Below are 12,742 nucleotides of genomic sequence, written 5' to 3'. Positions count from 1 at the left end.
CCACCAAGAAGGCTGGCAAGACCCAGCGAAGCGCCATCGCTGATGTCGTCGCCCGCGAATACACCATCCACCTCCACAAGCGCGTATGTTGATTCAGTTTTGTGAAGTCCATCGATGGTCTCGCAGAGTTCTGAGCGGACATTCCAGTAGTGATGAAACACTTCTGGGGTGACTGTTCTTGGCGATGCAGGCATCGGGCGGAAGACTGAAGGTGAACATAAGGCTAATACATGGGTTTTCAGGTCCATGGCGTAGCTTTCAAGAAGAGGGCCCCCAGGGCTATCAAGGAGATCCGCGCTTTCGCTGAGAAGGCCATGGTACGTGGAGGAGCCTTGGCTTGATCACAGCCAGTGTATAAATAGTTTTGCTAACCGTGGCACTCTAGGGCACCAAGGACGTCCGCCTCGACCCCCAGTTGAACAAGAAGGTCTGGGAATCTGGAATCAAGGGTGTTCCATACCGCCTGCGTGTGCGCATCTCGCGCAAGCGTAACGACGAGGAAGGCGCCAAGGAGAAGCTTTACTCCTACGTCCAGGCTGTCAATGTCAAGGACCCCAAGGGTCTTCACACTCAGGTCGTTGAGGATGCTTAGATTGGAGGTTGAAGAAGTAAATGACAGACACGGAGGGCTTGCATACCAAAATGGCGTTCCGGCGGGTTGCGCTGAGTAGCTACTACATTTATCGAGAGCGAAAGGCTAGTGAAATGATACCTCAAATGATATATCATGCCCGCCATGTCGGATGATCTTCTCACAGTATACTCTCCGTTTTGTAGGGTGTTCTTAACATGTTTGACCTGTATGTACGACTACATGTGTCCGTCATGGTGCCACCGCGTGTCGATCTCTCAGTCTTCAATACCCACATTGATGTCGGGTTGTAAAGTCCTGTACGATGGCGACAGTCGAGCATTTACAGCTCCGAAACGTTAGGCTGCTGTGATGCCCCATGTTCAATCGTGCATGTATAGTAGTATCGTTGTTTGAAGCTCTCATGACTATATCCACGAGTCTAGGCTCATGATCCAGACCACAACAGTGTGCATAAACCATTCGTTTTCCCTTCGATTCGATGCTTCATGTCCGGCCTGTATAGGCACCACGGCCGCTGACGCTCGAGTAGTCAGCCTGATGCGTGATCGGACTTTATGGGGCCGAAGGATTCACATCTGATCTTTGCAGTGTGATAATCCGCGACACGGGGTATAAGGGGAGCCTGTCTGACAATGTCGACGGCTTGCATTCAATTTTTTATCTTCTTTTTCACCGCTTGTAGGGCTTCAAAGGTTGTAGACTGATTGACTAACTGACTGGCTGGCTGACTGACTGACTGCCTGACTGCCTGACTGACTGCCTTACTGACGTCAAGACGACCCCGCTTTCCCTCGCTCATTATCCATTGTGTTACGGTACACATCTCGGCTCGCCAACTTGTTGCACTGAATTTGTCTTGGAGGAGAACACGAGTCTCTGGGAAGTAGCACTAGGATTTAGGAGAAGAAGAAGGAGGACAAGAAGAAGAGCAACTTTGTCATCTGAACCAACAACTTCATCACCTGGAGAAGATATCATAACCACACGTATTGTTCTTACCCCACCACCCCAACATCCACCAATATACTCCTACATCCCTCCCCCATAATCCCAGTCCCAAACCCCAGACAAGAAAAAACAAGAAAACATGGTGACTTTCCACCTCTCCCACACCTCCCCCATCAACCCCCCCTCTGCCGCCCCCGTCCTCACACAAGCCCAACTCTGGGCCGGCCTGCAGCGTAAAATCCGGTTTGCGCAGGAATTCGTGCCTGTGATTGAGGGGTGCGAGGTTTTGGGGGAGGAGGCTGGGGAGGGAGGGGATGTGGTGGTGACGAGGGAGGTTAGGTTCAAGGCTGGGGCTGGGCCGAGGGAGAGGGCGAGGGAGGTTGTTAGGGGGTTTTGGCCGTGTTGGGTATGTTTTGTTTTTTCCGTGTTTTGTGTCTTGTGTTTTGGTTCTTTTTGGGGGGGGTTTTGTTGTCCTTGGATGGACTTGTATGGTCGGTGACGAGTGGAGAGAATGAAAGAGAGGGCGAGAGACAACACGCAAACTCGATGGAAAAGAAAGAAAAACTCCCAATCCAACCCAACTCCAGCAAAAGATATGTACCAATACTAACCCCCCATCCCCTCCCTCTAGATCGATTTCGAACAACAAGACGGCTCTCACATCCGCAACATCATCTCCACGGGCTCCTCGGGCTCGCCCACAGATCTCTACATGACGTATACATTTGAATTCAAATTCCCCGACCTGCAGCGGGGATCCGACGAGGCGCACAGGCAGCTTGGGAAACTCAAGGAGGTGAGAATTGTTTTTCTTTTTTTTTGCTTCTCTGTATTTTGCATCTTTCACCCCACCAACGTACCTACCTACCTTCCATCCCCATGTATCCCTACAACACAACACCTTTTCCCCTCAGATCCACCACCTGAATTCACAAAAACACCCACATCTTCCCCTCTCCACATCATCCATCCATCACCCAACACCCGACTAACCAACAAACACCAGATGGCGCAGAAAGCAGTAGACATGAGCATCGACGCAATCAGAGCCATGGTCCTAGACGGGCGAATCACCGTATAACAGGTGGAGAGAAAGCAAAATAGCATGGAAACCCCAAAGAGGGAAACCCCAAAGAGGGAGGAGGAGAGGAGAGGAGAGGGTAATTTTGGATTCATAACACGTCACGATATACGCGGTGACCAAATCGTGGAGATTTCAGTCGTTTTTTTTGGGGGGGGGGGGGGTTTGCGCAGGACTGGGTTGGGTTGGATATGTCATGGTACTCTTTCATCCATCCATGTACTAGAATAAATCTATAGTAATATAAAAAGCAAGCAAACAAGGTAGACCCTTTTATCTCACTGGAAGTGGTAGTCCGTGGTGTGTATAAAGAGTGCTACGACTCCTTTGGGTACAATCTGACTTTTCAAGGGTTCTTTTGTGTAATCAGATGGCTGGTCGAAAAGAAAATGTACTGTTGGAGAGTAGGTTCTGTCTTTTGTTTTTGTGGAGTCGATAGGGGAAAGTTTGATGACTAGGACATGAGCAGTCCAGTTGTTACAATTACAAGTTGATGAAATCTAAATTCCTGTATCATGTCATCTTTGCTCGCAGACTTTGGCTCTGACCATCGCCACCAGAAGTTCTCGTCGCCATGATAGTATTACAACTATAAACACATATGCCATCCAATCTCTACATGCCAAGACACATTCACGTAGATGAATCCGTGTGACGTGTTTTAAAACAGATTCTATGCCATGAAGCCCCTGGGCTACAATAACCAACGCTCTTGCCATCCATACGCATTCAGGAGTAAGCAACTGGTTCAAGTGCACACTGCAGGCTCAGCTGGGCCGTGTGCGAAGCTCGAGCACGACCGAGACACGTGGTCGTATCGAATCTCGTAACGTAGCCCTTCCAAGCCATTACCCCAGCGACAGTTGGACATTGCAACACAAATGTTGCTAAGGCAGCATATTGATGAGCCACGTGAACACCGGCGGGCGCCTTGCACGATCCGTGCTCACCTCTTTCGCTGTCTTCCGTTTGACATGTAGCCTATGCAACAAGGCCGACGCCGTTCCCCGAGTGAAGCGGTAGATGAAGTGAGACATTTCGAACATGACTTTGGCTGGCATTTGCTCGAGTTCTAGTCGTCAGTCAGGCAGGTAAGGCGACGGAAGGGTGGCACCGTGAACTCGTGTAAAGGGAATTAAAGACATTGAAGAGGAAGTTGACTGTCGGATATTAATGCCGCCGGCGGTGTAGAGCGTGGTATCCACCTATAGCAGACTCCTGATGCCATCCTTTATGGACCTGCGCAGACATAGCCTGACCACGATGCTGGTGATGGCGACTGGAGAGCCTATAATGCAAGATGATATATATGTAAGGCGGCGGGGAAACGGATAGACGTTGAACACAGATCGCCGTTGGTATCAGATGAGGGCCGATACATCGGACATATACCCATCGTAAGCACAAGGTAACATATACACGCCTCTTGGCAGCCAAAATAGTGTTTGAAGTCTGGACGATAGACCTTGGGCTCTTGAAAACTTTCTGGTGCAGCCCTCTACAGGTTCTCTTTGGCGGGAGCCGCACCTGAAGTTTCTGGTGGCCGCCGTATGCCATGACTGGCTTTCCTTGCTTCATCGATTCGTCCTTTGGAAAGACTGATTCCTGGTACCCTCCATTCTCCACAACTGCATTGCATCCCTTGCCAGGCGTACTTTCCTACGTTGGTGTGGCACTTGGGGCACTCTAGGCGTCCTTCTAACTTGCCTTGTTCAAGCTCGGGGCGCATCCAGGACAATGGGTCAAGGAAATAGTGGGCACACTCTCGAGATGCGGTGACTGGAGGCGTTCCTGTACTCTCACTCTCCCTGGCGGAGGCCGACGTGTGTGGTAGCAGGTACTGAGAGGTAGCCAGTGGCCGTCTGGGGTCATGTAAGCGCTGAGCGGGCGAGACAGCGGCAAAGATGCCATGACCGCCGCATCGAATCCCTAACCAAAGGGGGGGAGGGGACTCCACTCACCTGCATTTGCGACATCTCAATTCGAAACCAGAAGCCTGACTGGCGACATGCTCGTCTTCAAAGCGTATCTTGTCTGCCTCTGGTGCTTGCCCGCACGCACGACTCAGCTCAATTTCTCGTTGATATACCCAGCGTTGATAGGCAGGGGTCTCTTCGACATTGTCAGGCATCTGCATCTCGCCATAGAGTTCCAATTGTCTCATGAAGCCATCGTTAGGCTCGCATATGGACCGCGCTTGTCGAACATGAGACAGCGCTTCTAATGGATTGATGTCGTGCTTTTGCATCAGATAAGCAATGACGACAGTAGCTGAGCGTGATTTACCCATGGCACTATAGAGGACATGTTGGCATAATGACCTCAGTGGCTACAACCAAACGAGTGGCAAGAGAGCGGTGTGTATCGGATGGTTGCAAGAGAGAAAAAAGGAGGACAGTGATGGAAGTAGGAAGAGAAATGTCTATCAGAAATGGATGCAGGACGCGCGGAAAACAGAAAATAAGTGTGTGCATGACAATGCAGTGAGGAGACTATGCAAGCCAACGTATAGTCTGAAGATGGCAAATATGCCAAGCAGAGCAAATGGTTGGTGAGGATCGAGTGTTGAATATGCGAGGCTCAGCTTGACCAGGTTTGTTGGACGTACCAGTGCACGAGGACTCCGCCACCTCCGTCCAGGCCTTCCTGTATGAAGCGATTGGTGGCTGGAAAATGTTCCAATAGATTTTCATCGTCGACATCGTCCACCTCGACTACCATGTGCTTGAAGGGGGCGAACAAGTCCCGATCCAGTGGCGTGCGTAGTACGGAGAGGACATGGGTGATGTTGGCTTGTAGAAGGGCCTCACGCCGTCTCAGTGTGAACATGCTATACAAACAGACGACTGATTAGTTGCTTTCTTCCCACCCCTGGACAGTTGGGCCATGGGAGAAGGCGGGGGGAGGGGTGCACGAAACGATGATTGCGTTACCGTCACGTACCCACCAATGTACAGATTCAGAGGACCAGGCACTCGGTCGATGAGAGCCATGGCTACTCCGATCAGGTTGACCGGAAAGGATTGTTGGAAGTCGGAGATTGGAGGGGGGTGGTTTCTGGGTGAGGAAGTCAAGCGAGGTGGTAGAGTAAGGTGAGTAGGAGCGTCGGAGCCTTGAATTTTCACCGAGGCGCCTTGTGTACAACCCTTAGCGTGCGATGCCTTGCTGCCTTGGTTGACAGGTGAGGGCTGAGGGGTAGGTACCGGTACGGTAGGAGAGAACCAAAAAGGTGATCAGGTGAGCGGCGAAGCGACGAGATGGTGAGACAAGATGAATGCACAAACCACAGAGGCAAAGTGAATTGTCAACGGGGAACCAGATTTGCAACTACTATTGAGCTCTACTACTACTACCGTATAGTACCGGGGGGGGGGGGGGGGCGGTAGTTCGTGGAGGGGTTTGGGTTTGACCTTGGAGGCTTGGATGCGCCTCGCCGAGTTTACCGTACCTACCGTGGCACGGAACCGGTAGGGCACAGTTGGGTGCCACAAAAAAACACAGCCTTACGGGGAAGCACAGCCATGGGCAAAGCACATGCACGACCAAGGCGCTATTTCTGGCAGCAGCAGCAGCGTCTTCTTCCACAGAGCACCAGTGCAGCAGCCCATGCACGACAGCATCTAGAGTAGAGTGAGACATGGTGTAATCTACTGTGCGTACGTACGGGAAAGAGCTGGTTGACATGACATGCGTCCAAGACGTCAAAAGGACTGCAGCATGGGCGCCTCTCCACTCGCCCGTCCTTGGACGGAAGGCTCCGCGCCCAAGGCACAACGACCATGTACTAGTAGAGTACACAGTGTGCTGCTGTGGTACCCATTATGAGCATGCCTGGCTATACTATAATCCATGTAGGCAAAGTGCAGAGTCCAGACAGCCCTAGCAGGCTAGGCCTGGTGGAGGCAACCTTCAAGGTGCGCGCACAAACAGAGTGGGGAGGGGCAGAAGGGAGGGGGTTTAGTAACTACCAGGGCCAGGTATAGTACAGTACAATGCTGCACTTGCGACTGGTGCAGCTTCTTCGGCGCATGGCAGCTGGACGGCTGCCATGGTCAGGATCAGACATATTCGTGTCAGCTGCAGACAGTAGTACTACCTCTTACCCAGACTACCTACAACCAGCAACCGCTTCCAACGGCACGAGGGCGCCGCCGCGGCCTCCTATAAGCCGGCCCAACTCGCGGGGAATGTCACTACATCTTTCCCAAAGAAGATTCCAATGGATAGGAGCCGACCACATGGGGGGGGGGCTGCATTCCGCCCTTTGTACCACCATCTGTCGGCCAGAAATATATGCTGACATGGAAGAAGGAAAGAAAGAAGGGAAGACAAAATAAAAGGTCAAGGAATGCTGGACAGCAGAGCGACCATCTAGTTTCCCGCATCTCGTCCACGACCGATGATGATGATGGGGTATGTATATGTATGTATGCAGTATGTATTGTACACACTCTGTCAGCATGTGCGTGCGATTCGATCGCTGTACCCCGGCTGTACTAGGTGAGAGATAGTCGCCGGGAAGGCGTTTTGTCTGCAAGTCTAGCCGCGCGCGAGAGAGAGCGAGGGAGAGACAGAGAGAGAGAGACACAGATAGACAGACGGCCAAGTCAGGCCCCCACGCCGCAAAGCACGTCCTTGACATGGAGAGAAAAGAAAGCAAGACCGTTTGGGGGTGCGTGCAGTCGTGGACAGCGTGGACAGGCTGATGTGGGCCGAGGCAAAAAGCTTGGCATCCTAGGTACCTGCCCACTCGTACTTGTGCCTAGTGTTCCAAGGTTCCGTCTTGGGGCTGGTAAGGCTGAGGGCTCTGCTTGGTCAACGACGCGGTCCACTCCCGTTACCCGCGTTCGAGTCTAACCACGGAGCGTTCATCTGACAAGAGAGTGCCGCGGACTGCCTTTTCCTCTCCAATCGGGTCCACAAGGGAGAGAAGGTGGCCTTGGGGTGTGTGTGTGTGTGTGTGTGTGTGCAGCCTGACGTACCGTGTGGTCAGATCCCAGGCCTGTAGGTACATACATAGATGTGCATGTGTGTAGATACAGCATGTAGACTTCCTACTCGACTCTAGCATGTATTTTCAGCGTTGCACTCCCGCCTGATTCTGTGCCGATCGCCCATGGTTTGCGTAGGTAGGTGGTATCGTCCACCTGGTCACGGACAGATGGACGGCTCATTGATTGCTGTGGGCTGCGGGCTGATGATCAGGGCCACAACGGCCAGGGCAGGGCGCAGGGTCAGCCAGGCTTTACAGTTACATGTCTTGACCAGCACACACTCGCTATGTATGTATGTACTCTAGTACAATATGTACATGGCTACATGGATGGTACTAGGTGTGTATGCACAGGCAGAATTGGCCGGATTGGCGGGGGAGCGTTGAAAGTTCGGATGGAAGAGAGAGTGGAAGAAAGAAAGGAAGAAAGAAAGGAAGGAAGAAAGGAAGAGAGAACAGCAAGACAGGGGAGGGAGGGAGAGAGAGAGGGGGTAAGCGTTCAAGGCAGGGGCGGGGCAAGGGCAGGGCAAGAGCAGAGGGCAACAGGGCAGGGGCAACAAGGGCAGGGGCCAACGGTGTCGATGAGAGAGAGAAAGGAAAGAAAGAGAGAGAGAGAGAGAGAGAGAGACAGACAGACAGACAGACCGACCCCTGTAAGCAACGGCTCCACCAGACTACAATAATCAGCGCTGCTGGCCGTGGGCCCAACCATGACCAATCACCGACTTTTCGAGCACAGGGCAAAGTCCAGGTCGTGGCTTGCTTAATGCTGAGCTGGTCCCCCGCCCCCCCCCCCAACCGGGGGCTCTCTTGACCGTTTTGTTGCAGGTTATCATCCCTTCTGTGTTGTTTCTTGTTGATGATTCTTGTTATTGTTGTTCTTGGTCCCCTCTCGGTGCGTTTGTCTGTGTGCTCGTGCTCGCCGTTGGCTGCCCGCTTTTTCTCTGGCCTGGCTGTTTGAAGTGAGTTTGATTCTCGCTCGCGTCCACCGCTTCCTCCTCCAGCTGCCTACTTACTCCTGCTGGACGGCGTGTGGGCTCATCTTGTCTCGTCTCATCTTGTCTTATCCTGTCTTGTCTCGTTTTCGCCGCGTCTCCAACGACCGCAGCCCTCGCTCTTTTCTTGCACAACGCTAAAGGCGCCGCAGCACTCCCGACGGGCACCTGCTCCTTGGGCGGCGGTACCATGCAAAGGGCGCATGCGACGACTTGAAGCCGTGAGCCGTTGAGCCGTGAGCCGTGAGCCGTACAGCTACTGCACTGTACTGTACTGTACAGTACTGTACTTGCACACACGCACACAGCCCAACCATTGATCCCCCTTGTCATTGATTGTATCCTCGCCAGCAGTGTGCGTGGCGGTGGTGTCTGGCTTTCGGAGCTCGAGCAAAAAAAGAAAAGAGCGCCTACCTACCCAGGACGCATCCAAGAGGGACGTGGACGGCTGTGGGAACATTGGAAGGGTCCTCCTGCCAACTGATCCTAACAAAAAAGTAGGTACGGTAGGTAGCTACTGCCCTACCCTAGCATTCAGCCCTACGGACCGCGCCCCCGCGTTCACTGGCCGCCTCCTGGCAAGCCTCCTGGCAGCCTCGCCCCGTCCAACATCCACCCACCCACCAGCCGCATCGCCTTCATTGACCCAGTGTGCTGCCACACCCACTGCTGCACATATTCTCACCACCCTCTACTATCTACTACCTGCCATCTATCACCTACCACCTACCCAACCACTACCACTACTACCACCACCACCACCACTACGGACACAACCCACCCGTCAGCCATTGGCGTCACACCCTCGCAAGGGTACGTAGGTAAGCGGCTCTGTCTTTGCACGCATCGCTTCAGCCTCACAGCCTCAGCCTTCAGCCTCACTCCAGCTGACCATGCCTTTCCCTCCTTCCCACGCCCACCACTTCTTCTTCCCTTTTCCTTTCCTTTTCCATGGAATTCCTTTCCTTCCCTGCCAGTTTCGGCCATGCCGTTGCCTGCGACGCTCTCGGCTAACCTCCATTTAGACGTGGGGTCCGTGCACTCTCATCCCCCATAGGCTCGTAGCCACCGCCATCCCACCTGGTCCCCTACCCCCTCGAGCCTGAGCAGTCTCTTGCCGGCAAAGGGGCAATCTGGTGCTGTGTTGCTGCTCGCCGCTTGAGAGCTCGCCACAGTTGCGCTGCTTGCGTGTGTGCTGCGAGGCACGCTCCAGGTGCCAGTGAGTGGCGGCCTCTTGTTATTCCCCTTGGCTCTCCTCCGGCCGTCGCTGGCACGGCCATGTCGCCTGCGAGTTCAACCCCGAGAATTCGGGTATATGACTCTCATCGCTACGCGCTGCCACACCACCACCGGCCCTCGAGCCCCAGTCCAGCGGTCGCCATGGCTATTCCTAGAGCGCGAGAAGAGGTTCCACCGCCCTTGCCTCCTCCACGTCACGTCGACCTTCGAGGCGGCCAGGATCCTGGCTGGCAGTGGGGTAACACAAACAGTCCGAGGGATACTGGCTTTGGCGGCAACCGGCTGGCAGCCGTCAGGCCTGGCTCGAGCTTGTTGGGCGGTGGGCCCAGCAGCAATCAACCGCGCCCGCGGGAACCATCGGTCGACTACATCTTCTGTCATGACCGCAAACCCTCCATCTCTCGGTCCCACGACGACATGAGCTCCGAGAACAGCGGGGATCACAACAGTGACGAGGACCGCGCCGTCAAGTCTCGGTCATCGCTCCGTGACCACAGGTATGGTCTTTTTCTCTTTTTCTTTCTTTGCTTTCTCTCTCCCTCTCTCTGCTTTCTCACTCACACCCACCCATACACAAATACGCACACTTATATATCTCCTCTTCTCCGTCTCAGAAAAGGCATTGCCAGCTTTTCTTTTCGCCGGCTTCGTGCTTGCTTCTTGATAGACATACGTCTCGGCTGTCCACCCAGCAAGACCTGGCCACATGTGCACGTGGTGTCTGGCTACCAATGGTTCCCAAGCGAAGCAGAGCAGGTTTACCTACTACCTAGACTCTATCAATGGAGATACACTTTCTCAGACAATGCACACGTGGCTGATTGGATATGAGCCACAGATTCACCAGCGAGCGACAGCTTGGCCAAAAGGCACTGCAGAATTCATCCCACGCGTACGACAAGCAGCTCCTCTCCAAGATCGGCGGCCCCAACACACCCACGAGAACTACCGCCCCTCCTCTCTCCACTAGCAGCCAAGACTCAGCCTCTGACCCCCACGCTCCGCTGCATAAACTGAACGGGCAATTGAAGCCATTGTCGGTGCCTGATCGACGACATCCAAGCATCGACTCGCCCGGTCCAAAGTGGCCGCCCTCTGGGGCCATATCGCCTGGCTATAACGGCTTTCGCAGCCCCGTTTTTGACGCTAGCTCGCTAGACTCACACAGGCCACGATTCGGCAGCATCTCCACACCGGGGCCTCTTGACGACGTTTCCTCCCAACACCGTGGCAGTTACGATCACAGCATATTTACCGAGCCCGAATTTGCCATGGAAGAAAATGGCCTTCGCGAATTGAACATCAACGATCGCAGCCCTGCCGATGCAGACGACTATTACCTGGGCTCCAAGGGTGGCCTGAAACGGCGCGCCTCATCACCTCCCTCGGAAGCCGCGCGCGAGGATCGCCCGACCACCAGTGGTCACACTGACTTGTATCACCGCCGCTCACAGCAGATGCTAGTCAACCGCAACTGTACAGCTTCGCGCTTTCAGTCAGGACCAGGCTCTGTATCGTCGAATGGCTCTCTGGGTCCGCGCACTGGCTCCATTGGCTCCTCACTTGGTTTTTCTACAGCTGCAAGTAGCCTGACAAGCTATGGCGGAGATCAGCGTCTCTCACCCAATGCCTTATCCCCCTTGGGCGAAACAGATTCAGGGCCTGTCTCACCGTATGCAGCTAGCAGGTCGTTGGAACCCAGTCCCCGCGGCTCTTTATCGCGGCCGCCCCATCAGCGAGGCTTTTCGGAGACCGAACAGCCTCAAATTCGGAAATTGTCAACAGAAAGCATGCTGCATTCACGACAGAATTCCATAGCAAACCGCATACCAGGCGCCTATATTTGCGAATGCTGTCCCAAGAAGCCAAAGAAATTTGACAGTGAGGAAGAGTTACGGTAAGTATATCATCCGTGCTTCCTCCCCCCTCCGTCTACCCACCGCCATTTGACCAGCCCACTTTTAGCCGAACTTAAAAAAGCTAATATCCCAACTTTAGTCTGCACGAATTAGAAAAGCAGTACATCTGTCAGTACTGTCCCAATCGGTTCAAGAACAAGAATGAAGCCGAGCGTCACCAAAATTCGCTCCATCTGCGCAGACATTCGTGGTCGTGCGCAACACTTGCTGGTGTTCAAGCCGCTTTTCATCCATCGCCCACTCGACCAGCCGCGGCAGATGTGTGTGGGTACTGTGGTGAAGAATTTCCCAATCCTGCTGATTGGGAAGCACGGTCTGAGCATTTGAATCACGTGCACAAGTTCGGCGAATGCAACCAGGCCAAGAAATTCTTCCGCGCCGACCACTTTCGCCAGCACCTGAAGCACAGTCATGCTGGGACAAGTGGAAAGTGGACAAACATGTTGGAAAACGCCTGCATGAGAGATGAGCCGCCACCAACTCCAATAGATCGTGTTGGCTCCATAAGTTTGATGACTGGTCCCCCGAGTGGGCCTCTCGCACCCAAACCGGGTGTCATTAACGAAGTACACAACGAATCATGAGCATATCTGATCAAGCGTAGCATTTAGCGATGGTTTCTCGGGGCTGATATTGTCCGCGGCTCCTTCTCAAGTATCATTCGCCATTGGCGACAGGCGGAAGTGGCCTGTGTCTCGCATAATCGCACCGCCGAGCGGGCATCTGCATGTTATCCTATCTGGAATCTTTCGTGTAACTATTCGACACGATAACCGAGCCGAGATGGGCGTTCCCTTGCATGACGAAGTTGATGGGCAACGGCCGTATTACTTTTTTTCTTGCACATGGGGATTTTTTCCGCGTCACGCAAAGAGAATCCAAAATATTTTCAGCCACGGGGTTTGCTGCATTCAAGGGGTGTTTTACATGGAGAGGGCGTCAATTGGACAAAATTTTGGGAATGTTTTTACG

General features: G+C 53.5%; 5 protein-coding genes across 5 annotated transcripts; 3 read left to right on the top strand and 2 right to left on the bottom strand.

Moving 5' to 3' along the window:
- Positions 1–230: 230 nt before the first annotated feature.
- RPL31 (60S ribosomal protein L31) lies at positions 231–592 on the top strand (the record flags this gene model as incomplete). The annotated part of the gene is made up of 2 exons (XM_066094516.1): positions 231–317; positions 395–592. The coding sequence occupies 2 exons, from the start codon at positions 231–233 to the stop codon at positions 590–592; spliced, it is 285 nt and encodes a 94-aa protein (XP_065955369.1).
- Positions 593–1,649: 1,057 nt separating this feature from the next.
- IAQ61_000066 (uncharacterized protein) lies at positions 1,650–2,775 on the top strand (the record flags this gene model as incomplete). Its single annotated transcript, XM_003835164.2, has 3 exons — positions 1,650–1,949; positions 2,175–2,339; positions 2,550–2,775. Coding segments are annotated over 3 exons (540 nt in total), but the record flags the coding sequence as incomplete, so codon positions are not given.
- Positions 2,776–4,581: 1,806 nt separating this feature from the next.
- IAQ61_000065 (uncharacterized protein) lies at positions 4,582–4,914 on the bottom strand (the record flags this gene model as incomplete). The annotated part of the gene is made up of 1 exon (XM_066094515.1): positions 4,582–4,914. The coding sequence occupies one exon, from the start codon at positions 4,912–4,914 to the stop codon at positions 4,582–4,584; it is 333 nt and encodes a 110-aa protein (XP_065955368.1).
- A 290-nt stretch (positions 4,915–5,204) lies between these two features.
- Positions 5,205–6,263, bottom strand: IAQ61_000064 (uncharacterized protein; the record flags this gene model as incomplete). The annotated part of the gene is made up of 3 exons (XM_066094514.1): positions 5,205–5,439; positions 5,568–5,812; positions 6,132–6,263. The coding sequence occupies 3 exons, from the start codon at positions 6,261–6,263 to the stop codon at positions 5,205–5,207; spliced, it is 612 nt and encodes a 203-aa protein (XP_065955367.1).
- Positions 6,264–9,992: 3,729 nt separating this feature from the next.
- IAQ61_000063 (uncharacterized protein) lies at positions 9,993–12,354 on the top strand (the record flags this gene model as incomplete). The annotated part of the gene is made up of 3 exons (XM_066094513.1): positions 9,993–10,348; positions 10,690–11,748; positions 11,850–12,354. The coding sequence occupies 3 exons, from the start codon at positions 9,993–9,995 to the stop codon at positions 12,352–12,354; spliced, it is 1,920 nt and encodes a 639-aa protein (XP_065955366.1).
- Between the last annotated feature and the right edge of the window lie 388 nt (positions 12,355–12,742).

Source organism: Plenodomus lingam (assembly GCF_022343315.1).
Source record: "Plenodomus lingam strain CAN1 chromosome Unknown contig_1, whole genome shotgun sequence".
NCBI classification, from domain to species: domain Eukaryota; kingdom Fungi; phylum Ascomycota; class Dothideomycetes; order Pleosporales; family Leptosphaeriaceae; genus Plenodomus; species Plenodomus lingam.
The sequence above is the reverse complement of the archived record's forward strand: the minus strand, read 5'-3'. Positions and strand labels throughout refer to the sequence as shown.